Source organism: Aptenodytes patagonicus, chromosome 13, assembly GCF_965638725.1.
Source record: "Aptenodytes patagonicus chromosome 13, bAptPat1.pri.cur, whole genome shotgun sequence".
NCBI classification, from domain to species: Eukaryota; Metazoa; Chordata; class Aves; order Sphenisciformes; family Spheniscidae; genus Aptenodytes; species Aptenodytes patagonicus.
The window spans coordinates 6,918,812-6,946,794 of record NC_134961.1 but is presented as its reverse complement, the minus strand read 5'-3'; the positions used below and the strand labels follow the sequence as shown (position 1 = coordinate 6,946,794).

General features: G+C 59.2%; 2 protein-coding genes across 3 annotated transcripts in view; one reads left to right on the top strand and one right to left on the bottom strand.

The window, feature by feature from the left end:
• SLC5A10 (solute carrier family 5 member 10) overlaps window positions 1–27,839 on the top strand; it is a 42,132-nt gene extending 14,293 nt beyond the window's left edge. For both annotated transcript variants that reach the window (XM_076350820.1, XM_076350821.1), the window contains 8 exons: window positions 676–881; window positions 3,211–3,346; window positions 23,223–23,330; window positions 23,761–23,911; window positions 26,202–26,370; window positions 26,827–27,042; window positions 27,210–27,291; window positions 27,479–27,839. In XM_076350820.1, the coding sequence (XP_076206935.1) occupies window positions 676–881; window positions 3,211–3,346; window positions 23,223–23,330; window positions 23,761–23,911; window positions 26,202–26,370; window positions 26,827–27,042; window positions 27,210–27,291; window positions 27,479–27,645 (1,235 nt within the window). In that variant the 3' untranslated portion in view covers window positions 27,646–27,839. The remainder of the gene's footprint in view (window positions 1–675; window positions 882–3,210; window positions 3,347–23,222; window positions 23,331–23,760; window positions 23,912–26,201; window positions 26,371–26,826; window positions 27,043–27,209; window positions 27,292–27,478) is intronic.
• FAM83G (family with sequence similarity 83 member G) lies at window positions 837–18,904 on the bottom strand. Its single transcript, XM_076350830.1, has 5 exons — window positions 18,256–18,904; window positions 11,282–11,449; window positions 7,229–7,353; window positions 4,977–6,426; window positions 837–1,405 (listed from the first exon to the last, which is right to left on the bottom strand). Exons 1-5 carry the CDS (start codon window positions 18,748–18,750, stop codon window positions 986–988), a joined length of 2,658 nt encoding a protein of 885 aa, XP_076206945.1. The 5' UTR covers window positions 18,751–18,904; the 3' UTR covers window positions 837–985.
• Window positions 27,840–27,983: the final 144 nt, after the last annotated feature.

The window sequence follows — 27,983 nt, the reverse complement described above, 5'->3', positions numbered from 1 at the left end:
GGGCTGGCGGCTGCGGTGCAGGCGGGAGGAGCACCAAGGCAGCTGCCAAGGGCTGGGAGGCTCGCTTGCTAGGGCTTGTTCATGGCACGTACTTCTCAGCGGTGCTCAGGCTAAGGCCCAGCCTCAGATCCCATTTCCTAGGAAAAATGCAGTGAAGAGGGTCGTCTTTTTTTTTTTTTTCTTTTTTTTTTTTGCACTGGTTGCTGGAGGTTTGGGGATGGAGCCACGTGGGGGGTGTCGGGGAAACGCTCAGAGGGGTAGAAAACGTTTGGCTGGACACTTGTGCCAAGGGATCTTGAGCTGTAGTGTGCCAAGCCAAAGGCTACCTAACCTTGCATTTTAATAGTCCTAGGCGAGTTTCCCCTGCTCTGGGACCAGGCAGCTTTAATAAACAGGTTGCTTTTACAGTACGAGGTCAAAAGAGGTGTGGGTCCCTGGAGGACCCAGGACACGGGTCACCCTCCGAAGGGAGGGCAGACTGTAATGGGACCTGCTGTGCAAAATGTTAATAGAAGAGTCTCTTAAATAAGTAGAAGAAAACACGATCACGAACGAGTCCTCCCTCTCTGGGCAGCACTTCTGAATTAAGGAGTTGGCGAGCGTTTTGCCAGCTGATCTCACAGGCCACTGGGTTTTGCTGGACTCTAACCAGCCTCCCCCAATGATGCTTTCCAGCTTTTAATGAGATCGGAGGTTACCCCAACCTGGAAGAGGCCTATTTAAAAGCCGTGCCGTCCAAGATTGTTCCCAACACTACCTGCCACCTGCCCAGAGCGGATGCAATGCACCTCTTCCGAGACCCAGTCTCTGGAGATCTGCCCTGGACCGGGATGACTTTCGGGCTGTCTGTCATGGCCACGTGGTACTGGTGCACCGACCAGGTAAATGTAAACAAGATTCCCCTGCCCCATGTAACACGGCGTTGCCTGGGTTCCAGGCACGCTCTACTACCGCTCTCGCCCTGGAAGTCCACCTTCGTCAGCGCCTAGTGGTCCTTCTGGCCGGTGGTCTCGGGGGGCTTCTTTTTGGAGTCAATAGAAGCACCCGGGGCTCCCGCAACCCTGTTCTTGAGGTGCTTGGACTGGGACAGTTTGGAGAGCGGGATGCCGAGGGGTGTCCTCATCTCCTCGGTTGTCTTCTGGCTTTCCGGCAGGGAGGTTAAGCGTTTGCTTGATACTCTGGGGTTGCTTGGTGAGAGGTGGCCAGGCTGCGTGGGCTTGCTGGGGCTGAAGGCTTTGCTCTGCCAGTAGGGCTGGCTGCCTGCAATGGTCTTTTTGGGTTTGGCTCCATCCCCTCTGTATTTGGTGGCCCCGGGGGGTTTCTCATGCGTCGGGGAGCAGGAGACCTCCTTGCCTTGTTCTCTGCCTGCGAGGTTCCTGGGTCGGTAGCGGTAGATGTGCGTCCCCTGTTTGTTAAAGAGCAGAGAAAGAGATGAGCTACTGCTGTTGTAAGGATGCTGTTCCCCTGCAAGGACACCCCTTCACATGTCTGTGCCACGGACTTGGTCCTCATGGACAAATCCCTCTGCCACTTGGTGTACTCCCTTGCCCAAATTCTTCTGAGATCGGTGGCAGCTCAAAACTGCCTCAAGTCTTAATCAGAGGAGCGATGGTTTCTTGCTCTGGCAACGCACTGTCCTGCACATTGCAGCATCTCAGCAGTCACTTCCCAAGCAGCCCCGGCAGCCTGGAGGCTGTCCCGAGCCACGTCACTGCTGCCTGGAGATCCAGGACCAAGGACACCAGCAGCATCTCGGTGCCTTCTCTCCGGCAGCAGCCTGAACACCTGTCTTAATCACCTCAGTGCTCATTTCAGGCCCAAAGAGCATTCAGTCACCCAGACCCAACCTGTGGGATTAGGTGGCTACCAAGATTAGATGAAAGGACGGAGGGCTGGGAGAGGAGGTGGGATCAGGAGACAACAGTGAGCTGCAACACCATTGCGGGGGTGGCTCTGCTTAGCTAGGTTGAGAGACGCATTTGGATCGGGTCTGAGCACCATTAATCTTAATTCTGGACTGGGTAAGGCCTTAACGCATGGCTGTGGTCACCAGATATTTATCTTTCTCTTTGGGTGTGTCTGTGCCGCAATCTGGAGGTGTGATTGCACCCCGTGCAGACGTACCTGGGCGAGATTGGATCTAGTTGAGGGCAGGTGCTGATGGCAGGACGAGCTGAGGCTGGGAGGCTGCCGAGCCGGCTGCACCGACCTGCCCTGCCTCTGCTGCGACCCCTGCCGTGCCGCCAGCACTGCGTCTCCGCCGTGCTGTTGACATTGTCTCGGTGTTCAGTCATTTAGTCCGAAAAGCCCAACGGCCTCTCTGGTCCTCAGGCAGACACCTCCTGCTCTGACCAGGAGGGCTGCATTAAAGCAGTAATGCTAGGTTGATTTAACTATATTGCTTAAATCAGTGCTAAGGTCTGAGATGCCTTCAGGTGGGGAGGACTAAGGGTGATTTAACTCCTTTCTCTTCAAGGTCATCATGTGCCTGATGTGGTGCACGTGGTGACTGAGCCAGGTGGTGGGTCCTGTGGCTCCTGACGTGCTCTGGCTCGTGGGCAGAAGTTAAACTACAGCTTCCCCGAGCAACCCACCCCATGAACCGGCACCTGGTCCCTCCTGCCCACCATGGCATGAGCCAGTGCTTGCTCTGGAGCAGCCAAATCCTGCTGGGTGCTGAGCGCTTCTCTGTAAGCCCTTGGGGAGAGTCTGGGCTCTTTTAAACTCAGCATTTCCTATGGATGTTGCCTATTTAAGAGAGATTGCCTCAAAGCCCAAGGGCTAGCTGTATCGTGGATGGACATGGCTTGGCCAGAGCTTTGAGGTGTGATGGTTTGAGCGGTGTTGGAGTTATGGTTGGAGGAGGCTGGATTCGGTGTCCCTTTTATTGTGGGCACTCTTTGGGGAGGAGATTGAATAGAAGGGGCGAAAGGGGAGAGGGTGGTGGTGGGGAATGGCGGATACTGGCAGGAGGACGCACTGCTGTCGTTGCACTGGGCTTTTGTGGCGCTACGGCATAACACCAACGTGTTGCTGGTCTGGAGAGAAACCCAGCCCGTGGGTTGGGTACACATCTACGCTGTGTTTGGGCCCGATGCCCAATGGCTCCAGCGTTTGGGGATGCTTGGGATGCAGTTTGGCAAGGAGGAGGCTGATGTGGACTAGGAGGTGTTGGGGGCTGCTCAGCCATCCAGCCTGGCTCTCCCACAGGTCATCGTCCAGCGGTCGCTCTCTGCCAAGAGCCTGAGTCACGCCAAGGCAGGCTCCATCTTGGCCAGCTACCTGAAGATGCTGCCCTTGTTCGTTATCATCATGCCGGGGATGATCAGCAGGGTCCTGTACCCAGGTAAGGGCCCCGCCATGCGGACGCGGAGCTGGCAGGATGGGTATTTTGCCTGTCGCTAAGCGGTGAATGGGAGGGGGGTTTGTCTGGAAACCTCTGCTCTGCACAGACCTGGGGGTTCTGCAGGAGGGAGAGGGACAGGAGAGGACCTGAGTGTCCCCGGCGATCTCCTTGTGCCTGCTGTGCATCAGCCAACGCTACTCTCCTCTATTAGCCGTGCAGCTGGGTGTGAACGGGGTTGCATGTATTTAGGCAAGGCAATGCTCCAGGGATAACTTGGGTGCTGTGTTCTTAATGTTTGCCCTGAGCGAGCCTCCGCCTGCATTTTGGGCCACAATGGGCTACGGGCCAGCACATAAGAAACGTGGACCCAGAATAAAAATGTTTGGTGGGAGTTGATGGTGATTCCTGTCGGATTTGAGGTTTCTAGAGAGTTAATCAAGGATTGCTTTGGTTTATTATTTTTACACATGGGAGAAACTATTCTCTGCACGTTTCCATCAGCTGAGTGCTGGCTTTCCTAGCCCTGATGGCATGTCAATTATCCAGCTTTCATCAAAGGGCCAGAACAAGTTATTGCAGGAACACCAACGTACCTGGCCACTCTGAGCAAGGTGACACCCGAGACCTGGGTCACAGAGCATCGAAGGGCTCGGTGCTCCTTGCCCTGCACGGCTCCGCAGGGCACGAGGGGATATTTGATGTGCGAGGAGTAAAGCCCTGCTCTGAGCTCCGTGTCACTGGCTGGGAAGGGAGAAGCGAGTGGACTCTGGGCTAGCAAATTTAATTCCCTATAAACACAGATTAGATGCTCAGCTGGGGTAACCTCAGGCGGTTTCAGTGATTTCAGCTGCTGATTTAGCCCTGGGGGTTTGAATGCCCTGAAAACAGTGGGTGGGGAGCCTTGAGAAACCAAAACGCTTGGTAGTAGTGCAAGAGGCTGCAGCGCTTGGGTGGAAATAAGGGATTGACCCTGTGATCCCCCTGCCTGGGTGGGGTGATGCTCCTGCCACAGCGGGGATGCTGGTGTGCACCTCGTGGGGTGACAAGGTCTGGCATCACTCGTGGGTCAGCCACGAAGCTGCTGACTGCAACGCTCGCCCACAGAGGTTGCCGTCCCTGTTTCTCCGCTGTCTTGCTCTGCCTAATTATGTGTCCGAGTGCTTTTACTTTGATGCTAATCACCTTTGCAAGGAGCTAGAAAGCAAGCCTGAGAAGGACACGCCTGCATACACAGTCTGTTCCTGGCTGGGCATGGTGCCACTGCTGGTGGGCTCTGGGATGGACGGCTGTGCCCGGAGCCGCTGGGCTCCATCCCACAGCCCGATGCTATGGGATAATCTTTAATTCCCAAAAACCTGCCCTTTACCAGCCATTCCCATTGCACTCCCAGACACCAAGAGCTGTGGCATGGCCCCCGCCTTCCCGACCAAGAGCACCTCTTGGGTGATTCCTACCATCGCCGTGTGTAGGGCGTTACTCTCCCACATGGGAAGTCTGATCTCAGCATGTAGGACGCGACACCAAAGCTAGGGATGATACCACGCCTTGGCTGAGCTGGCTGGGTCACCTCCAGGTTTGCAACCTTTGTAGGGTGGAGAAACATAGGGAAGGTTATAGCAAAAAGTCCTACCTGCGCGGCACTGCTGGGGTAGGAGCTGTTGCCATCCAGGATGGTGCGGGGCAGCACACACCTAATCTCCACGGCGTTGCTCCTCCTCTTTGTCACGTCCTCCACACGGACATGCTTCAGGGACGGGAGGCTCCCCAGGGGGCTGACGAAGGTGCCCCGGCTGATGTGAGGGTCACTGAGCTTCCTCTGCATGGGAAGAATCTCCCCGTTGTGGGTGACGTCTGAGTTGGTTCGCCGGAGAGGCCCGTAGCGATCCCTCACCTCGAAGTACTCATCTGAGATGGAGGAGGCATTGGAGCGGTGGTAGCTGTGGTCAGCAGAGCTGCTGGAGTAGCTCTCCTGGTCACTGAGAGTGATGTACTCCTCTTCCTCCTCCTCCTCCTCCTCTTCTCCCAGCCCGTTGTGGGCACAGGGAGGCCCTCTGTCCTCCTGTGGCCCTGCCACTGGCCAGTCTGGCTGGAGACGGCAGGTCTCCATTGAAGCTCTGTTGGAGTTCTCCTCTGGTTCCTGCTTCGCACCCGCCTGGTCAGCTGACGGTGGTTTTGTGTCACCCTCTGGGGCAGTGCCACTGTCACTGGGCGTAATGACTTTGGTAACAAGGACACCAACGGGAATGGTCCTTGGCTTTGGAACCGGGGGCTTGATGTTCTCCAATGTCTCCTCCGGCGGCTTCAAGTGGTGGCCCAACGGTGAAGCGGCAAATGTTCCTGCTTGCTTCATTGTCCAGCTGGCGCCTTCGATGGGGCTGATAGCGGGGGCTGCAGGAGCTTCCATGGGGGTCTGTGGGGCCTGTCTTTGGCAGGGGGACACCAGAGGTGGCTCTTGGTCTGAGTTTTTCTTGGTGTCCATCTCCCTGTTCTTCATCATCTGCCGGTGCTGGGCACTGGCCTGGGAGATGTCGCAGACTTTGATGCGGTTCATCTGCGAGAGCTTCACGTTCTTTATCTTGGGGTCAATAATGTTGATGTAACCCAAGACTTCGCTCCCAGGCTCGGGGTCGGGCTCGACCCAGGTGGGCAGATAGTCAAACATGTTGGCTTTCTCCAGATTCAGGAGGCCGGGGTGGACGAGGAGGGAGAGGTCTGCCATGTCGCCGTGCCTGTCGCCTGCCTGGCCCTCGGGCAGGGCTTTGCCTTTGTTGTCTGTCTTCTGGTTTTTGTCCTGGTTCTCGGAGGAAGTCTTGCTGATCTGGTCGGCGCTCTTGGCCTTCACCAAGGCGTATTTAGGGTTTATCAGCTTCTTCACCACGGCGTTGGCGGGGGTCACTGGCACGACGGAGGGCAGCGTTACGGGCTCAGGTTCGGGCTCTTTGCCCATGGAGATGGACTTGAGGCTCACCCCCTTGGACATGAGGTAGAGCTCCTGGAACTGCTTGTCAAACGCCTCCACTACTTGGCCCGAGAGGACTGTGATGACGTTTCGGTCCGTCCTCGCTGCAGACCAGGTGAAGCTGGAACAGAAATGCATTGGAAACTGTCTGAGTGCTCGCTGGTAAATAACACGCCTCTCCCCAGCCCTGGCTTTCCCCGGGGGTTTGATGGTGCTAGTAGGGACATGATCTTGCTGTAAACATTAAGATCGAAGAAAAAGCTCTCATCCCAAATTGGAATGAAGGGTTGAAGTCTTGAGCACACTGGAACTTGAAGTGAAAATATAAGGTATTTGCTGTGGGCCAGTTAGTTTTTCACTTTAGCGTTAGTCACTTTTCCTTTCTCAGTTTGGGTTGGTTAAGAGAAGTGACTCATAAATGGATGTGTGTTTTGTTGTGGCCAGAAAGTAGGAAATGTTTCAGTTCCATGTTTATGAAACTTGTCTTTTAGAGCTGAAAAGCTTATTGAGACTGAGCTATTTCTACCAAAGCAAGTTTTCACTTGTGCAAATTGGAATAGACTTTGGGTAGGAAATGTTTAACTGGAAAAGCTGAGGTCAATGTGAGAGCTAGGACTGGCTGTGCTTTGGTGCTTTTGTCCTTCCTTGTGCTCGTCACGTCCACTGGCAGAAGCACATGGCGTATCCCACCACCTCCGAGAAGGAGAGGTGTCCTAGTCCTGGCTGTGGGGTGGTGGGGGCCCCTTGGGTCCCACTCCAAATCTCAGGCTGGCCTTGCAAAATCATCTCCCAGGGGGAGTGAGTCTGGGACGGGGTCCTGGAGCCAAGGCCGAGCAGGGACCAGGACTTGGACCACGCTGGTCCACGTTGGTCCTTTGACCAACACCTCTATGGGGTGGGCAAGAGGAGATACCACTGATTACCTGTAGGATCCACACATGGCCCGGTCCCCATCCACAAACATGAACTTCTGGGCCAAAGCCCCTTTGAACTTGGTGGCCGAACGCGTGAAAAACTCTGTCCCCCCCGTGCTCCGGATTCGCAGGTTCTGCAAAGCAAAGGCAGAGGCATGAGCATGAGCAGGAGCAAAGGGCTGGTCTTCAGAGCATCATTCACCCCCTCCCGCTGATGCCCCTGCGGATGCTCTACAGCCCCTCCAAGGAGTGGGAAATGCTCTTCGTGGCCGGCTCAGAGGCGGCCACGGTGATGGGAAGATAAAATAACTTGCCCTGGGCCACGCAGCAAACCATGGACTCGGCTTCAAGAATTTCCTGCTTTGCCCATGTGTCAGGCAGTGTTTTCTACCTCTTATTGGAATAATCTCCCCAGGGAGTGGTGGATTCCCCAACTTTGGACACTTCTAAGATTCGGCTGGACAGGGTGCTGGGCCATCTTGTCTAGACCGTGCTTTTGCCAAGAAAGGTTGGACCAGATGATCCTTGAGGTCCCTTCCAACCTGGTATTCTATGATTCTCTTGAACTCGGTGCTGCCTGCGTCTGTGGGTGAGCAGCGTGTGATATTGCTGCCAAACACTTTCCATCTCCTGCAATCTATGCAAATGCTACCATGGGAGAGGTGATTCTTCACTTCCTCCCCAGCAGGAGATGTACAAGGAAGGGTTTTTAGGGGGAGGTGGTGACCCCGGGACAGTGCACGTGGACCTGATGGCAGCGGGCTTGTCCTCCACCAGGTTTCCCCCTTGCTGTGGTCCTAAATCTGAGCATCTAGCCCTGTTTTTAAGGGTGGGGGGGGGGGGTGGGGGGGGAAAGCCCCACAGTGGGGCAACATCTTTTCACCCTCGGGAAATGAAACGTGGGGACATGGGCCAAAATGGCACATCCCACAGCGTGTCCCTGCGGAGGTGGCCAGGGAGCGGAGCGTCCCCCCGCCAGGGAGCCCGGGCGCGGAGGGGCAGCCCCGGCTATGAAGAAATGTTTTTTATCTTCAGTCTGGTTCATGCCTCTGTGCTTTTCTCTGGAGGGCACCAGCACATTTTTGCAGCTGAGCAGATAGCATCTTTCACTGCAAATGGTCTCCCTTGGGTGGGGAGAAAATATTTTCTTATGAAAGCATCTGCATTCCTCCTGTTCCTGCTGGGATGTTGGTAATGCCATTGCTAAAGGCACCGTGTCGTCACTAGGTCGTGCCCTCCATGGTTGGTTTTTTTTTTGTTCTTGTTTTTTTTTAAAAGCTTTAAAAAAAGGAAAAAAAAAAAAAAGGCACCAAAAGTATTTGTCCTCCCCACCTCCAGCCTTCCTCATCTGCTTCCCTGGGGTCTTCTCTCTCCCCGTAGACCACCCAGCACAGCCCTAAGCCTGGGTGCGAGCCGAGCTCAGGCACCGCTGGTCCCCGCTCTCGCATGCCTGGCAGGAGGGACGGTGATTCAACGCTGTTTTTAGCATGATGCAAAAGCAAAACCTTTTCCTGACCGGGTTTCCAGGGAAGTTTTACGCACTGAGTAGAGAAGTTTGGGGGGTTTTTTTGGTGCGTTTGATTTTTTTTTTCCTAGCGTTTGCCTTTTTGCCTGGTGTGGCTGGGGGGAAACTGGTGCTGAGCACCCCGGCGCCCGGCAGCGGGCAGAACTAGGGCTGCTGGGGGCTGGCTGGCAAGCAGGTTGGGGTGGCAATTCCTGTCCCTGTCCTGTGTTGTCCCTACACACGGGGCAGCCGAGAGAGCAGCCCGGGGTACACACCGGCCGGCTGCTTGGGTGACACTTGCACCCAAGGCTGAGCCCTCTGCCCATCGCCAGCCTGGGCGTCCCCAGCTCGCGGCTCTCCCAGGGCGTAGGTCTCTCCCGCTCGGACCCGAACCTTTGCACAAAGGCACAAAGCAGCCATGGGTTTTTTCTCAGGTAACACCCAGGGGAACAAAGCTCCCCAGAAGGAAGGTGCCGGTTACCTTTCCCTTCCTCCTCGCTCCTGGCATATTGCTGCTGTTAAGTAAGATCTGTTTATTCAATCTCTCTCAAGACGAGCGCGCAGCAAGCGAGCGCCCAGCGCGATGGCCAACTGCCGAGCCCGGGACGGGGTGAATCACTCCCCAGGCACTCGCCATTGCTCAACGAAGTGACTGCCTTGCCCAAGCTGGCTTGCTAATTGCGAAGCGTGGAAGGCACCGAGATAACGACATACATTTCGTTAGCATCTCCTGGCTTGTGAAGCAGCTCCCAGACACTGCCCTAGTTTCCTCACAGCCTCCTGCCCTGCTGCATCCCGTGCCAGCAAATTGGCTGCAATATGTGGCAAATCCCAACTTCTAGACATTTGCCGAGCTCTGCAGATGTTCTCCTGCTTTTCCAGTCCTGCCACCAGGTTGCTAATGCATTAAAACACCGGCGTGCGTCAGCTCTGGCTTTTCTGGTCTCGGAGCAGCAGCAGTCTGCAGGATAGCAGACTCTCCGAGGAGTTTGGATGTGGGTAAAAGCTCAGCTGAGTCTGCTTTAATTGTTGTGAGCAGCAATTAAGCAGGGCTGGCGGGCTCGGAGGGTGGGGAAGGTGTGAGGCTCGGCCGGCTGGTGCTTTTGGCTCCCTGGGGTGGGAGTCCCCGAGCCCCCCTCCCCGCATCCCGGCCCTGCTCCAGCCCAGCGTGAGGGTGTCGTGACTCCTACGTGTTCCTGCTCAGCTGGGGGTTCGCCCTCACCATAAGCAAATTTGGCGAGCTTGCCTGGGCATAGGCCTCCCCGCCGGCCGTTTGGCAGCCAGCACGCACGGCTGGGTGACGTCAGGCACAGAGACATCGCCTTTCTGCCAAGCAACAGGCGAGGCTGAGCAACTTGCAGCCGGCGGATGAAGTACAGCCAGGAGAAGGGTGTCTGCAAGCCCCAAGGTGAAACTGCCGGGCTGCTCCGGCGTGTTTGCATCCGATGCTGGTGATGGGAGCGTTGTACCCAGCGAAGAGCCCGGGACTCTCTCCTGTGGCTGGAGCAAGGGTCCCTGCTCCCGCTGCCGCTCTTGGGGCTGATATAACCCCCCGCCCTCTCCTCTGCCCCTTTGTCTTCCTCCACCTTCGCATGAGCACCGTGCAAGGTGATTTTCTCTGCACCCCCTGCACGCACAGGGATGTATAAGGGGTTTGGGGCGCTTTGGGCTGGGGACCGAGCCCCTGCGCTGCCAGGCATCCCCTGTGCTGCTTTACCTTCTCTCGTTTCAACCAGGATTCGTGCACCGGAGCAACGTCATGCGCAGCTGCCAGCACCTCGGGGCCTGGGTGAACGTGGCATGTGCAGGCAGATCTGTCCCGCTGGTGTGCTGCCAGCCGGGGCCGGCGTCACAGCTGCCCGGTGCGGGCGAGAGTGGTGAGGGCATCCTTGGCAGCTCCCAAGGCCGCGGGCAGCGTGGGTGCCTCCCTGCTCCGCTCCCGGCCCCGTTGCTGGGGCAGAGGCTCCAGAAAAGGGGAAAATCGAGTTTTTTAATTCCGGCCTCTGACTTGTGGGAAAGCCCGAAAGCGCGAGAACTGGCTGGGGGTTGCTCCTGCCGGTCCTGCCCCTGGGGCAGGAGCAGGCATGGGGCTGGCGACAGCAGGGATCCAACCCTGGCAGAGGATCCTTCCTCTCACGCCTTCTCTCTTGCTGACTTGTTCACCAGGAGGAACTGAGCACGTCGGTTTGCCCTGGGCTTTGCAGTGCCCTGCTTGAGTCGTACCCACTCTCGTGGGGCTGCAGCTCCCTGAACACCCCTCTGCCCCAAAGCCAGCTCTGGCTGGGTACCAGCAGCCCCCTGGGCTTTCTGCATCCAGCTTTGCTGGGTGGGAATCCGTGTCCCCATCTCTCATCCGTTCCCCTCCATCCTCCTGCTCCTGGATTTGGGCATCACCTTCAGCTTTGGCTACAGGAAAAATGGACTAAACTCACCTGGCGCTGCCCAAAGCTTGGGGGTTGTGATCCCCCCAAGACAGGAGGGAGCAGGGCTGATAGCTCTGATTATCTCCCTGCGTTGGAGGAGGTCACCCGGCCCCAGACCCTTCAGGCCATCCCTACCTTCAAGTGTCCCGCGTGCATCTGGGCTCGCTCGCACATCTGAAGGAAGTGCTTCACGTTGGTCTCATCCAAAATGATGTAGACTCCCACTTTCCTCTTGAAGCCCGCGTCCAGGAGGTCCTTGAAGATGTCTACATCGGTGAACATGTCCATGACCACCGCGATGACCTGCAGAGGGGAGAAGAGAGATGACTCTGGGTAGCATGGCCGGGTGACAACCCCAAGATGTAGCTGGCGCTTGGGCGAGAGCCGAAGCAACGTGCTCTCTCTCTAGGAGGTTGGGATTAGGTGTGGGGGAGCCCAGGCTCCACCGGCTCCAGCCAGCCCAACGGCGGCAAGCAGGAGCCCTCAGTCCCATTCCTCTGCTGTCACTACGGGAGGTTTGGTCTCCGGTGGTGGCCTGTAGCATAATATACTTGTGAAAAATTGATTTCTGAGGGTGAATCTAACTTTCTTGCCTTTAACAAACATCACAGATTTCAAAGAAGTCCAGTTTCTGGCTGAAAAGTTTGGCGTCCCTTTGCTATCGGCCCCATCGTGGGGAGAACCAGAAGGGGAAACCTGCGACACAATGATGTGTCTGTCTGTCCGAGGGCACGTTGCATGGGGTGGAGTCCCACCCGCTGTCTCTGGGGATCTCGTGCATGCTTGTGTTGAGGGAAACAGTATAAAAAATAGCTAAAAGTGACTCTAAGCTTGGTAGAAAGTCTCTGGATACCCCTGAGGCGCATTCAGGAGCTGCAATGACTTTTAATATCTTTTAAAAAATAGGCCTGGGTGCGAGCTGACGAGGTTGCTTGAAAGCAGCCGGGAGTCTGCAGCTCCCAGCGCCTGTGACCGGCTGCTGTTCCAAGTCCAGGCTGCTGCTAGCAGCGATGTGGTTGGGTTCAAGATCAGCTCTCCACTGTGAGGCCAGAGCAGGGCACCGGGGGCGGGTGGCGTTTCTGTCATCGGCGCTGCTGATGTCTCTCTCGGTCTCGCTGGCTGGCCCTTGCGCGGCTGGGAGCCCTCCGGGTGCTCGGGGTGCTGCTTCTGCTGCGCAACCCCCCTGCGAGCATCCCTCCTTCCTCCCAGGCTGTACAAAAGCGGAGCAGAGCCGGGACGACGGTGCCACCGCCCCGTGCAGTGACAGTAGGGTTTGGCACACGGCAGCGTCGCCGTTCTTTGCACGCTGGAGCTGCCTTTGTACCCAGGGCGTTTGCTGCCATGGGGAGTCCCGCATCCAGCCGTGCTGGGATTTTGCTGGGATAGCTTCCTAAGCACCAAAGTTCATTCCACGCCCATAGATTTTGCCTTCCTGGAGATGGCATCATCCATGACACAGCGGTGAGCAGCAACGGTGCAGCACAAGACATGTGCAGGCAAAGGGGCTGGAGGCAGCTGCCTGCAGCCCAGCCGAGCATCTTAGTACAATCCCCGGGGTAGCAACAGGGCAGTGCAGACCCGCAGCCACGTCTGCCTGCCCTCATCCCGCACGGGGTGGTGACAGCCATGCAGGGAAGTGGCTTGTCATCGGGGCACTCGCGCATCGTCGTCCCATGCTTGGAAATCCATCGGTGCCCCCATCTCTGCAGCTGTTTTGGAAGGTGCCCTGGGCTGGGGGGAGATGGGTGATGGCTCTGAGCCCCTGCACCTCTCGGCTCTTCGCCCTTCCAGGAGGGCTCCACTGGCTGCAGCATGTGGCCGAGCCAGGGAGTACACCGGCATGGGAGGGTGCACACTGTGGGGTGACACAGGGAGACCCTGGGATGCTCCTCCCTTGAGAGGGAAGGGATCGGGATGGTGCTGGGGGCTTGTACACTCAGGCACATCCAGTCCAGGGCTCTCAAAGCACCAAGCTGCCTTTTAATTAATTTTGTGCCACAGGAGGTGGAGAGCTCTAATTAAGAGGATGATGGTGCTTTGTGACACTGCCGGCTCTTCCCTTCCTTTTCTGCAGGCGATGGGGTGAGGAGCAAGGCTGTGTGGGGAGCCCCAGCCCACGCCGCCTCCGATGCCGCCCCGACCTCTCCAATCGCAGCCACGCATGAGTGTTTCGAGAGGTGCCAGCGAGCTGAGTGAGGGGGGACGTTACGGCTCTGCCACTCGATTTTAACTGAATTCCCATTTATCCTCACCCGAGAGCCTCTCAACAGGCTTTGTCATGAAAGGATAAATCCTCACTCCCTCGTGCGCCCGTGCATGTGTTTTGCATGTCCTTGTTGTGCTGGTGGGGAAACTGAGGCAGAAAAGCGGGTGCCCACTTTGCATGGGCTGCCCAGTGAGGGCTGTGCTCGTCTCACCAATGATGTAAAGTGGGAGAGGTTCAGAGCTACTCTTAAAGCTCAGGGCTTGGCTTTTCCATTTACAGCAAGTAATTGGGGAGGAGCTGTGCTGTCTGCTGCGAGTCCCGGGTGAGGGACGCCTGAGGTGGGACGGCGTCTCCCTGGCTTGAGGAGGTGGGTTTGGTGGCAGATGCTTTGCTCCTGTCTCTGACACTGATGCTCCCTGTGGCCGTGGTCATGTCACTTTGCCTGCACGCTGCATTTCCTCTGGGGGAAGTTGAGGGCTTATAAAATGGGGATGAGAATAGTATTGGCCTTCATTTTGGGAGAAAAAGGGCATTTTTCCACTCCGGTCCCAGCATTCCCAAGGCCTTGGCTCGCTGCTATGGCTCTGAAGACGGGAAGGTGCTTTGCAGGGACGTGAGCAGGGCACGGTGACATCCCCCATCCCAAGCACCGCTCACGTGGAGATGGCGAGCAGGCAGCGCAACGCAGGCAGTTGCCCAGGGCAGCTGGCTCGGGCAGCGGGGAGGCAGCCCTACTCTCACCCGCTTGTCCACGTTTTCAGCCCGATTCCTCCTGCTCGGCTGGTGCATCCTGTCGCCGCTCAGCGCTTCTGCTTCCCTCCCCGCCGCGTCTTGCCTGCAGGACAGGCTTGGACTTGGTTTGTCACCGGGTTCTCACGCCAGCGTGCCAACACGCTGCCCTGGCACGAAATGGGCCCAGAGAGTGAGGACGGCACTGGCAGCGCTCCCAATACAGTGACTGTCCAGGGACCGCAGGGGCGAAATCTGCTGCTGGGCTGCCCGCGCTTGAACCTTGGCTGGGACTGGTTGGGTCTATGCCAAACCCAGGTACAGGGTTTAATCTGCAAAGAATGGAGGGTCTGTCTGCTCCGGAGAAGTGAAATCCTGTGTGCTATTTGCTTCCCAGCCTGGGGAATGAGAGTTTCTGGAGCAAGCCGTGCCGTCCTGCTGCGGGGAGTGAGCTTGGCACCCTTGTCCCCGTCACCTCTACCAGGGCAGCGCTCAGTGCCCCGCGTGCTCGGTGCCGGGGAGGTCCCCGGCAGCAGGAGAGCCGCACCTCTTCCCAAAGCCTCTTTGCTGCTGCGTCGTGCCAGGAAGCTTTGCCATCCCTTTGCCATTCACCTGGAGGGTGTGGAGAAGACCAGCCCCAAATCTACAGCCAGATGCTCCCAGCGCCCAAGCGGGTGACGCTTTTCTTCCCAGGATCCCAGGAGCTGCCAGGATCCATTGGACGCAGTAGATGTGCGGGTGCCGGGTCCCAACACTCCGAGGAGTGGCGAGCATCGCATCCCCTTGGACACTGGGCAAATGATGTTGGGATCCTTCTGAACGGCTTTGATGAGCACATAAACTGCAGGATCATGTTTTATAGAGGAAATTATGGCTCTTTATTAGCTCACTCTGAATCATCAGATAATGACTTTTGGGGCACACCATGTGGGCATTTAATAAATTAGGCAGGCACCAAGGGCACAATTAGAGGAAGCGTGTTGGGATGAGGGAGAGGTGGGACAAGTAACATTAACAATTGCTCCCCCCTGTCGACCCTTTCATCCAGGAACGGCAGAAGGTTTTGTAAACAGTAATTAATAGGGCCTCCCAACCTTTGCTGGAAGTTGCTCAGGGTAATTATATCACCACAATCCCAACTTGGAACCTCAAATGCAGAGAGGAGGACAGACTCGCTGCTGGCTCTGGTGGCTTTTGGCCAAGGTCAGTGTTTTCAGCCTGCTCTGGTTTCTGGTCAGATAGAGCCAAAATCTAGAGAAGAAGAGAGGAGGGAGATCTTCCTCCCTACCCATCCTGTGAGCTTTGCAGCCCGAGGGGATCCACATCGAGGGAGAGACGGCCATGTCACAGCTGGAACTGGTGAAGGTCTCCAGGGTGAAGCCCGGTGGTGCACCACATCCCTGACCACCTCGTTTGTTGGCCACAGAGATGGGGATTTGCTGGGAGAGCAGGGACGTGGCCACAGGATCCTGCCTCTCTTCTCTCCCATTTATTCCCAGAAAGAGGAGGGAATCATTTGCATCCCCCGCTCCAGCTCACCTGGGTTTGCCTCTCTGCAGAGCAAAGCAGAGCCTCTGAAACTCAGCAGCGTTTGGCCTCGTTCCTGCCAGCAAGTAGGTTCACCTGCACCATCAAAGGGGCCTCAAATCTCAGCTCTTGGCTCCCTCGCCCCAGCTCTGAGCTGCCGTGAGCCTACCCAGCGTCAGCATTGCTCATGTTGGCTCTGAACTTTCCTCGGCCAGGCTGTCTGTTGGGTGAACTTTGCTCTGCTGGCCACGAGACAGCAACCCACGTGGTGGTGTTTGGTATTTGGCATCTGAGAGCATTTCGGACCAAGTATCTTTGACAGCGGCTGGAGCAAGGGTCATCCTCTGGGACGCAATACTGAAGCTCTCCCAAGCCCGTGCTCCTTCGCAGGCGGATGAAGAGCGCTGCCATTGCCCAGCGGGATGGGACAATTCGGCAGGGATCTCCGCAGGGTGGCCCAAGGGACGCTGCAGGAAGGACGGGGCATGTGGCCAGCCTACGTGACATCTGATGGAGCGGCAGCCGGACCGTCCCTCTGTCCGCTCTCGGCTTCCTCAGCCAAACCCTTTCACCTCTGAGCTGCCGTGAAGACCTTAAGCCTTGGCTGAAATCTCCGGGTGCAGAGGAGGGTGGTCTAGCCCAGTGTCCCCACGCTTAGGAGCACCCACACCAGCGGTCACCTGGGCTCAGCTGCGTGATAGCAGGTTCAGCTGCAGTAACTGTGGTCCTCGTATATGGGGTGGGAGACCTCTGGAAGAACCCCACTTGTCAGACCCTGTAACTCCTGCCATCCCCAGGCCCTGCAGACTGCAGGTTTGAAGCACTGTGCCCATCTCTATGTTTCCTGGGGGGGCCGCAGGCTCCAAGCAGGCTCCTGCGTGTCACCAGTGGTGTCACCACGTCTCATCCCACCAGCGGGCACCAACTGAACCAGGAGGCAGAGCCCAGCCCCGCGCGTGGGCCATCAAGGTACCGGTGACAAGCGCGGCAGCATCAACCGCCGCCACATCCCTGCGGCTTGGAGAGGCTCCAAGGAGAGGTGGGGATGGTGCAGGCAGCAGGGCCTGGCAGCTGCCTGACTCAACCGCCTGGCTCTGCTGAGCAGGAGGAGGGTGGTAGGATGACTCAGGAGATACCGTTTGCGTGGGGGTAGGCGGGAAGCGGTGAGTAGGCAAAGCCAGGCAGGAGCTGCAAGCCCGAGTGAGGCACAGTCGGAAAGACCCAAAGATGAGACATTATTTGTAGTGAGGGTGTTCTCCCCATTCTCCATCCCATGGGACCTCAGCCCTCCTTTCCCTTTGCCCTCGCTGCAAAGCCCTTTGGCGGGGAAAACGTCGCAGGTAAGGACAGGTCACCTTGACTTTTGCAAGGTGACAGTGGCCAGAGACGGCTCCCGTCCGCAGCAGGGCAGCTCCGATCCCCCGCATCAGCCTGCCCTGTGAGCCGGCTGGCTCGGACGTGTTGGGAGATCAGTATTCCTGCCTGAGCCGGGGCTCTTCGTGCTCAGAGCCCCGGCCCTCTGGTCCTGGAGAGGCTCTGATGGCTGCGTGCCACCAGGCTTCCCTCCCTCCTGCCAGGGTCTGTGAACCCCAGCACCGTCCCTGGTCCCAGCATGGGGGTCCCCAGAGCCAGGTGGACCCGATGCATCCCAGCCTGTCTCCCCCTGCTCCGCAGCCACCTGGACAGAGTCTCCCTGTTTTCCTGCTGGAGCATCCCTGGGGTTGGGATGCTCCTCCCTCGGAGCTGGTTTTCTCAAAGGAGCAGACGCACAGAGCTAAAAGGGCTTCAACCACCAGCACCACGAAACCAGCAGGTACCGACCCCTCCTGCACTTCCCAGCTGGAACTGGGTCACTGGGAAATACCAGCAACCTCTGCCCACCACCACTGGCCTTCAACACACACCATCATCTCCCTCCTTCCCTGGTCCTCCTGCCCATGACACCATCGCTCATCCGCCCCAACTCCCTGCTCCTCGGTTTGACGCCACAGGGAGGACAAGTCTCAACCAAAATCCCAACCCCAAAGAGTGTGAGCTGCCGTTAGCTGTGCTACCCCTTGGCATCTCCCCAGCCTTGTCCCGCACATCAGCTCATCGTATTCCTCCTAAAGCCAGGATGAGGCCAGCTTGGAGCATCGTGGCAATCTCAGGCCAAGCTTGACCCTCATATACGTCAGCGCCAGACCAGCGGCTTTGTCTGCTTTGCCCCAGGGCTGAGTTTGGCTCCTCCGGTTCCTGCGTGTTGCCACATGCAGTCACACAGGGCTCTGGGAATAACGATCGCGGGGTGCCTGGGACTGAGGGCTCGCAGCTGGGAAGCAGCTCAACCCATTTTTCTCGCTGGTGGTTTTCCCCACAGCCCCGTAGGGACGCCGGGATTAACGATGCTGCCGTACGGATCATGGGAAGGGTCGCGTTGCTCCCAGGTGGTGTTGGACCAGGCTAACAGCATCTTCAGCAAAATCTGATCCCCAAATATTGATTACACTGAATGAACGTGGAAAAACCCCAACGCTTGACCCCGATGCCTTTGCTTGGGCAGAGTTCCCCGCAGGATGGGGATTACCTGGCTGAGCAGGACTTGAGGATCTACCCTCGGCAGAACAGCCCGGGGCAAATCCTGCCCCGTCCCCGCGGCGCACCTCACCTTCTGAGCCTGGCAGATCATCTTCCGCACCACCTCCTTGACGTGCACTTGCCCCTCGATGGGTGGCTGCATGTAGACGGTGGCGCGGGTGACCCCGCGGTAGGCGACGGTCTCGGGCCAGCCGAGGTCCAGCTGGGGGATGGAGCGGTCGGACCTCTGGGGCCAGTACTCCAGGGAGGGGGCCACATCCTGCTCATCCCCTTGGCTGTTGTGATCGCCTTCGCTCTCCCCCACGCTGCTGCTGTGGCGTGGGATGTACTCGGAGCCGGGGTCGTACGTCTCCAACGTGTCCAGGATCTTCTTTAGCTCCAGCTCGGAGAGGAAGTCCCTGATGTTCTCCTTCTTCAGGACCTCATAGAAGGCGTCAGGGCCACGGGAGGCCAGTGCCTCCAGGGCCAGGCGTTGCTCCTCGCTGTAGAAGAACTCGGGCTTGGACTCACTGGACCTCCAGTTGACGTGGCTGTCGTCCAGGCACTGCACCTGGGAGAAAGCCATGGTGACCACGCACGCCGGTACCCTCTCCGAAGGGAGCTCTGTACGCCCAGCGAGCGCCTGATGTCGACAATAAATAAGGAATTAATTATTCCCCAGTCTTTAAATACACTATTTGCTTTGCTTCGCCCTCCCCAGCTCAATGCGCAGCTGGGGAAACGTGCTGTTCCCTTCTCCGCCGGCTCCTGCCACGCCGGAGCTCTTCGCCGCCGGGGAGGAGGATTTGGTTTCTTGTTTGCTCCTGGCTCTGCGCAGCGAGCGGGCTCCAGGCAAGGGAAACCTGGAGCTTCCCACGGCCGGGGCTGTGCGACGGGGCAGAGACGGCCCCGGGTGCACGTGCACCGTCGGGAAGGTCCTCTACCTCCGGGTCCACGCTCTTCTCATCCTCTGCCCTTTCAAGACAACGATAATACCGGGTAAAATAAAAAGTGGAAAACAAACAAACAAACAAAAAAAGGCTTAATAGAGGGCAGAGAAAAGCAGGATTTCTCAGACCAAACGCCGTCCCTGGTTATCATTCCTGGAGAACTGGGTCAGCCGGTGGGTTTTGCGGCAGCGAACGTCTCCGTCAGCCTCTCGTGCATCGCCCTAGCTGGCAGGTCGATTATTTCGGGCTCCTGCCAGCGTGCAGCGCTGGGCCCGGACAGGTAACAGCAAGAAGTGAAAAGAGGAAAAGCAAAAGAGTGATTCATGGCTCCGCCCTGCCCCACCTGCAGTCACATGCTGCCTTCACACATTCCCGGCCCTGCCCGCACATTAACTCTTTCGGCTGATGCTGTCCTCACACCTCCGCCCGGCCCGAGAGTCCCCCAGGACCCTGCGGGTGCGGGAGGTCGGTGGGCGGCTGGGGAGGGGTTTGGGTGTTTGTCTTAAAAAAAAAAAAAAAAAAGCGTCTCTGCCCTGCAATCTCCCCCTCTCCCGGTGTGTCGGCTGGTAAGTCAATATTTTCCAGGAAAGCAGCTCTGCCTCATGGTTAACCCCTCCTGCGCCGAGCGCAAGGACCCCTGTGCTAGAGCGGGAGCTCAGAGCCCAGGTGGGTCCCGGAGCTGCCATAATGGTTCAAAGCTGCACCAGGGGAGTTTAGACTGGACATGAGGAAGCATTTCTTTACCGAGAGGGCGGTCAAACCCTGGAACAGGCTTCCTGGGGAGGTGGTCGATGCCCCAAGCCTGGCAGCGTTTAAGAGGCATTTGGACAATGCCCTTAATAACATGGTTTAACTTTTGGTCAGCCCTGAAGTGGTCAGGCAGGTGGACTAGAAGATCGTTGTAGGTCCCTTCCAACTGAAATATTCTATTTATTCTATTCCATTCTACTCTATTCTATTCTATTCTATTCTCAACCCTCCTCTGCTTTGGCACGAGATTTGCAGCAGGGACACGATCACAACACTTGACCTTGCTATGGCAGATTGTGTTAATAACTGGGAGATGGGCAAAAAACCCCACCCTGGATTCATCAGTTGGTGCTCACAAGCCAGAAACACGGAGCGTTCTACTTGGAAACTCAGATAAAGATGAATTTCAAGAATCGGGGTCACACACAAAGGAAAGTGCCAGGGGCCGCGTCTCGCTCCCTCGCGTCGGAGCAGCTCGTCTGGATTCGCAGCCGTGTAAATGAGAGCCCTGCTTGAGTCAGGCTCCCAAGGCGAAGCCGCCCGTCTGCCCGGGTGCTCGGCTATCAAAGCGCTCCTCTCTGCAGACACGGTGGCCATGCAGCACCCCGGCTGCCCTGGCCCTGGCCAGGGCTCGTGGCGTGGCGAAGCGCTGAGCCCAGGGAGGATTTGGGAGGAAAAATGAGTCAGAAACGTGCAGAAAGGGGAGAAGGTCCAGTGGGGCTTTCTCAAAGCTGGGCTGTGGCAGGCTGAGCTGATACCTGCTCAGCTTTAAGTTACAGTAATGGGCTGCTGAGGGGGAATGGTGGCTTTCCTCCTCATGCATTGGAGTAAAAGGATTTATGTGAGTGCTTGGGAAAGGCTGGCAAAATCAACCCCCCTGCCCGTCCCCTGGTGTGAAATCGTGCGCCGGGTTGTGCCCAGCTCTGGTCTGTCGTGTGCAGGAGGGGGCAACAGGGACAGGGGACACACGGATGCAGGGATGCGGCAGCTGTGTGTCAGGATCAGGACACAAGGAGGAAGGAAGCGTTCGGCTCCCATCAGATATTGGCTCAGGAGGTGTTTCGGATGGAGCTGATGACTTTATGGAAAGGCTGCGCCGACCCTGCGGGGATTTCCCAGTGGCGGGACATCACCTCCGCGCCGTGACCTGGGCTGCGAGGGGTGCAGCAGAGACCAAGGGTGCTGGAGGCAAAACTGGGTATTTTGGGTGAGCAAGCTGTGGTGGCCCCCTTCACTGATGGAGTTGCACCTGGGACAGCAAACGTGACAGAGCCGAACACCCAGCCGGCACCCACGGGAGAGCTCCAAGACCTCGTCCCTGGCTGTTGTCCCGCCTCGGGTGGCCCAGCCCCGCTGGGTTGGGAGATGCCCTGGATTTGGGCCGGTGCATCGAGCACGGGTGCGCATGGCATGGCCGGAGCGTGCTGCGGTTGCACCCACCTCAGCCGCTGCCGGCTGCCCCGGCTCTGTTTTTATTGTGCAAGGAGATTTACGGTCTCTTTAGCGGGGTGTGTGTGCTTATGATTTATTACACGGTGGCATAAATGTGGCATCCCATCGGTCATGCAATGTGCTGGCTCCTACAGCCACGCTGGGGGGGGGGGGGGGGGGGTTGGCACTGCAGAGCCCCACGCCTGGAGCATCGCCTGACCCCCACGTGGGGCGAAGACGCCTGGGTCCCCCGTCCCCAGGGGACTGGGGACGGGGGACCCAGGCGTCTTCGCCCCACGTGGCGAAGTCAGCACCCGAATTGCATGCAGCCCCGGCGCAGGGAAAAGAGCCAGCATCTCCTTTGTAATCTCCTGCCTGTTTGCAGGGACAGGTCGCCGTGGCTGAGCAGGTCGGTCCCCACCGTTGCAGGTGTCCCCACTTGGCTGCCCCCGGGGCTGACCCAGCTGGACAGGCAACGCCCGGCACAGGCACCGGGGCTGGCTCCTCCCGGCTGCAGATAGAAGCATTAATTACAAGCTCCTAATTAATTTCCCATCTCTAGCAGAGGGCCTAATGACAAAGCGAGGCAGTAGGGTGCGACGCTGGGCTCTGCTCCCGCCTCGGGAGCTCCGGCCGCCCCGCCGGGCTTGGCTCCCGCTGCCTGCATGCTCCCGGGTCCCACCGAGGGGTTTGGTGGCGGAGCTGAGCCCTGGGGTGGGCGTTTCGGCTGGGCTATAAGACCCAGACGCTGCTTTGCCCTCTGGAGCATCTTCCACCCGCTGTCCGCCAGCCATTTGCATGGAGCTGTGCACAACGTGGTGTTTTGGAGGGGGGAAACTGAGGCACAGAGCGGTGACGACAGCTTTACTCACTGGAGGACAGAGTCACTGGAGCCCCGGCGCTGGCTCTAACCCTGGGGAAAGGCAGCCCAGGCTGGGCTTTTTTAGTGTCCTTGGGAAGCGCTGAGCATTGCCTGTGGTCTGCTGCCTGCACCCCGCAATTGCTCTCCCACTGCACCCCACTGCAACCCCATTGCACCCTGCATTGCACCCCATCGTGCCCCGCACTCCTCCGCTGAAAGCCCCGGGCTGTTACCAGCTGGTGTTTGCCTTCCCCAGCCGCTGCTGCTGGGGGGCCGAGGGCTGCACCCTGCTTCAGTGGGAGTCACCACACAGGAGGACCGGGACGATGCTCCCGGTCATGTGTGGGGATCACCCGTGCTACTCCCCGTGCTCCTCGGCGGGAGGAGGCAGCCTGGAGAGCCAGGCAGCCCATCCATATTTATGCCTGACATTAATTTCCATCCATTTCAATATTTTATGAGCGTAACAATAAAAAAAAGGTTCAGTGCTCATTGAGACACAGAAGTAATTGGGCGTTGACGGTCCTGGCAAGCTGCCGCGCGCGTCCCAGGGAGCTGCTGGGTGCTGCCCATGCGGAGGTAATTGCCGCAACGGTGCATGAACCCGCCTGGCCCCGTGCGTGGCGATGGGCAGCGCCTGCCCGTGGGGCTCTGCCGCCTCCGGCCATAGCCCCGGGTCCCAGCGGCGCCCGTCCCGGCTCTGGAGGTCCCTCCGGGGTGGCTGTCACTGGCTTTTATGTGGGGAGGGCTCGGCGGGGGTAGATCTGATCGGAGCTGGGCTGGGTGCAAGGCAGCGGGAGGTGAGGGTGATGCTGCTGGGCCGGATCCTGCCTGTGTTGAGGCTGACGGGGGGGAAACGAGGCTGGGGTGAGGCAGAGGTGGATCTCCATGCGGGATGTTCTCCCCGCTTCTCCCCTCAGTCCCCTGCCAAGGTCTGGGCACCGTGGCTGTAGCGAGGGGCAAATATCCAGCCTGGTGGGATGGGGTGCTGAGGGAGGGAGGGGGCTCTGGGCTGGCCCCCACCTTCCGAGGGGTCCCAGTGTGTCACCTGCCTCTGTCCCCCAGATGCCGTGGCCTGCGTGGACCCCGAGGAGTGCGCCCGTGTGTGCGGGGCCACCGTGGGCTGCTCCAACATCGCCTACCCCAAGCTGGTGGTCGAGCTGATGCCCAGCGGTAGGTGGGTGGGAGGAGGTGCCTCTGTCTCCACCGGGCTTTGCCGCGCCCCGGGGCTGCCCGTGCAGCCCACCACCATTCGGATGCTGGGGGGGGGACACCCCGTGGCAGGTCCGGGTGGGCTCATGTGCAGCCCCTCCCCAGGTGACCCCAGCAGTGACGCCAGGGGATGCGGGTGACCCCAGGGCAGCGCAGGGTCCCAGCACGCCGGGCTGCAGCTGGGTGTCCCCAAACCCTGTCCCTGCCCCAGGGGAGACCCTGGTGTGTGTCTGGGGAGGGCGAAGCATTACCCTTGGGCAAAGCGTTGGGGCTGCCCCATTTCATCCCATCCCATCCCATCCCATCCCATCCCATCCCATCCCATCCCATCCCATCCCATCCCATCCCATCCCATGGTCCCCAGTTCCCTGACGGTCCCTCTCTTCCCCAGGGCTGCGGGGTCTGATGATCGCGGTGATGATGGCTGCGCTCATGTCATCCCTGACCTCCATATTCAACAGCAGCAGCACCCTCTTCACCATGGACATCTGGAGGAAGCTGAGGCCGGGGGCCGGCGAGCGAGAGCTGCTCTTGGTGGGCAGGTAGGTACCGTGGGTTTTGGGGAGAACGTGAGTTTCGGGGAGACCGGCCTTCTGTGATCTGCCTTTGGTGTCCGGGAGTCTGCAAAGTGCTTGCACTCAGCCCGGCTTATGAAAGGAAAACAAGCCCTTGGACTATTTTATGTATGAAAGCACTGGAAAGGCAGATGGGGCGTTCGGGACGTTTGCAGAGGCAGGGCTGTGCCTGGCGCGAAGCTTTTCCCTCGCCGCCTCCAGCCTGTTTCCCCGGGGGGAAGCCGACGGCTGCTCCCCACCGAGGTCACAAGCAAAGCGCACAGGGGACCTTCGCCGGGCGGCAAAGGGCAGCGCTGCCCGCACGTGCCCCAGCTGCTCCCAGGGGATGGCGGGTGCCCCTGCGGGGAGCCCGGCAACCCGCCCGCGGTGCTGCGCTCCGGGCGGCAGAGTCAGCGCTGGGGAATGCCCCGGCATGGTGCCGCGGTGCCGGGGTGAGCGGGACAGACAATAACAAGGAGGGAATCTGGGTCAGGGCTTTGGCTGGACTGCGCTGGGGGGGTTGGCTGGTCCGGCGGCTCCGGGAGAAGACATTTCTTGGCATCCTCTGTCTCCGGAGGGTGGGAAGGGGATGGGTAGCGATCCCGGGGAACCGCGGTCCCGCACGGCTCCCCCACGGGAACCGGGGTGCTTGTCTCAGGACTTGCCTCACCCCTCCCTGACACTGGCTTTGGTGCCCGGTGACAAGGGGTGTAATAACGCTAGAGAGCTTTGCCGAGGACGGTTAATGAGTGTTTGCGACGCGCTTTGACTGCCCGGGGCAGGAGTCGCTGCTGCAGTCGATCGCGGGCGATTCGTTAGCACATCGGACGATTTGTGGGAGCGGGGTGCTGTGAACCGCCACTGCCATGTGGCCCCACGGGAATATAGCAAACGATAAACGTTTTGGAGAGGAAAAAAAAAGCTGTTTAAGCTGCAAGTCTGAGGTTTTCCTACCTGCCAGCACGGGGACAGGAGGCTTGGGGTTATTTCTGAGTAGCTGTCCGGGGGGTCCCAGCCGCCCCCCCCCGGACCCGCCGGGGTGGGGATGCCCCATCCGGCTCAGCACGGGGAGGGAAGGGATTTGTTCGTGGGATCACAGAGAGCTCCCGGTTCCTGGACCTGGGGGTTTGAGCTCCCACTGCGGCTGTGCCGCTGGTGTTTGATGCACGCTCTGTGCCGAAGCGATGGCACGGTGGTGAGAACACCCGATCCTGCCCGAATCCCCCCCGAGCTCCCCGCGGCAGGCTGTGCCGGGGCTCTGCATTCCATCCTTGCCTGGATCTTGACCTTGGGCCACGTGCGGAGGGGGGGCACGGCTGCCCAGCACCCCCCAGCTCACCACCGTGCTCAGACACTCCTCCATTTTTCCCATGACCTTTTAGCATCCTCTGTGGCTTAAAGATGTACTGAACGTGGGGTTTTTCTCCTACCCCTTGGGTCAGGTCGTGTGTTTTGCACTCGGGCTCCTTCCTCTTTCCAGCGTGCCAGGCAGGCAGGGGGAACTCCGTCTAGAGATGCTTTCATTGCTTTTTTTTTCTTTTATTTTTTCCTACTTCTGCTTTTCGAGATGAGCAGATGGAGACGTAGGTAATTCTGCGAAGCTGTAAACAAGCCAGGCTGAGCTATAAATACGTCGGCTTTTGGGATGTGTCCTGCCCAGCCTGCCTGCTCAGATTGGGCACAAAAAACTGGGGTCTGGCCAACGCCTCTTGCTTCGGAGGAGGGTGATGCGGCGGGGTGCGGCTGGGATTTGGGCGAGGATAGGGACGGGGTGGTGTTGGGAAACAAACGCACCTCTCCGTCGCAGCCTGGCCGGGGGGAGCTGAGCACGGGGCAGCTCAGCCCACATCCCCGGCTCTTAGCTGCGTGCTTTGGCCGGACGCAGGGGTGCCGAGAACATCACCCAAATCCGGCCAGAGCACCCAGCCTCCGCAGCTGGGGGCTTTTCATAGCAAAAGTGCCCATTGCCCAACGTTTCACTATGGGGGGGTCCAACTTAGTAGCCCCCGGGGCTGGGCAGGGGCCTGTGGAGCACTCTCCTGCCTGGGACAGAGCCGGCACTGGCATAATTAGCACCCTCCGCAGCCCCAGGGATGTATCCTGGTGACGAACACCCTCCCACCAACCCTCCGGCACCCCCCGGCCAGCTCTTCTGCGCCGTCACTGGGACCCAACCCCTGACCCCAGGGACCCCCCACCGCCACGGTGATGCCACGGGTGCGAGGAGGTGTGGGTGGGACAGGAGCATCACCCCACACCGCATCGCTGCCGTTCGCAGGGTGGTCACGGTGGTGCTGGTGGCCCTCAGCGTGGTCTGGATCCCCATCCTGCAGAGCTCCAGCGGTGGCCAGCTCTACATCTACATCCAGGCTGTCACCAGCTACCTGGCTCCTCCTGTCACCGCTGTCTTCGTCCTGGCCGTCTTCTGGCCCCGAGCTAACGAGCAGGTACATGCCTGGGGTGGTGCTGGGGGTAGCTCAGGGACACGGGGTGGTGCCGATGCCTTCCTGCCCGCCCTGCTCCCAGGGACCCAGGGGGGCTTGGGGGAACTGGGGGGAGGAAGCGGGGAGGTGATGCCGGAGGGGCTGGGGAGAGGAACCAAGCCTGGCCGGCATGTCCCCGGGGACCTGGTGGGTGTCTGGTGCGAGGAGGAGGAGGAGGAGGAGGCAGGTGCCGCCATACATGGTCGCCAAGCGTGGCATGGCCGACGGGGCTGGCAGGGGACATCCCCTGTGGACGGGGTGCAGGTTTGGGTGAGGGCTTGGCTGGCTGGGGTGAGGGGTGCTGTCCCAACAGGCAGGGGCTGCTCAACCCTCTCCCAGGGCTGGCTCTCCAGGGGCGTTTGTTCCCCCGTGGGGTGGCTGTCCCCCTCCGGCCACCCCCCATGGACCTTTGCTTTGCAGGGAGCTTTCTGGGGCCTGATGGCAGGGCTGGTGCTGGGGCTGGCCAGGATGGGGCTGGAGCTGGCGTACCCCGCGCCCCGCTGTGGGGTCCCCGACCGGCGGCCCTGGCTGCTCGCCGACATCCACTACCTGCACTTCGCCGTGCTGCTGTGCGCCGCCACGGGCGCCGTCGTGGCGGGGGGCAGCCTGCTGACCCCCCCGCTGCCTCCGGCCCGGGTGAGCAGGGCACCCGGGACCCCTCACCCTGGCCCCCACGGCTGCGTCCACCCACTGGACCTCCTTGGCCGGAGACGTCGGTGTCACCCAGGTGCACCCCGAGCTCGGCCGGGGGGTCCCCATGAAGGGGTCTGGCCCAGGGGTGTTTTCTCACCAAATCTTTTCAGCTAAAGGATCTCACCTGGTGGACCCTCTCGCGGGAGTCCCCCCAGCCCTCTGTGGACGGCACATCCCAGGGACCCCCCGATGGTGAGTGTGTCCTCGGGGGTGTCTGGCAGGGGAGGCATATTCAGTGCCCCCCGCTCCCCGCCTGTAATGGGCAGCAGAATGGCATGGATGCCCCGTGCCTCAGCTTTCCCGGGGCCGTGCCACCTGCCCGGAGGTGGCCGGTCCCCATGGCCCTCTGTCCCCCACACTCACTGTCTTTCTGTGCCAGGTTGCTGCTCAGCCGCCCTGGGCAGCCAGCAGCCATCAAAAGCCGAGGGACCCCCGGCCGCGGCCCTCAAGGACACCACGGAGCCCCCCTTCTGGGCCCGCATCTGCGGCATCAACGCCGTTGTCCTGATGTGCATCAATATTTTCTGCTATGCCTATTTTGCCTAGCGGCCTGCCGGCACCCAGGGTGGGGAAAGGTGCTGGGACGGGGGGAGAAATGGGGATTTGGGTAATAGTTTTTATTTGTCATGTTTGGGACACGGGATGTTTAAATCCACTGGTGCAATGAGCTGGGCGTTCTCAGCATCACGGACCCTGGGTGCATCCCAGGGTCTGTGAGGTGTGGGGGGCATTTGTGGGGGCAGCGAGTCCCCAGGAGGGGCCTGGGGAGAGGTATCGGGGTGGGCAAATGGAGGCTGCAGGGGAAGCAAAACCACAGCGAAGCAGCAGGCGTGTGAATGCGGCCACGGGACCACCATGGCGGTGGTGGAAAAGGAGCAGCCACA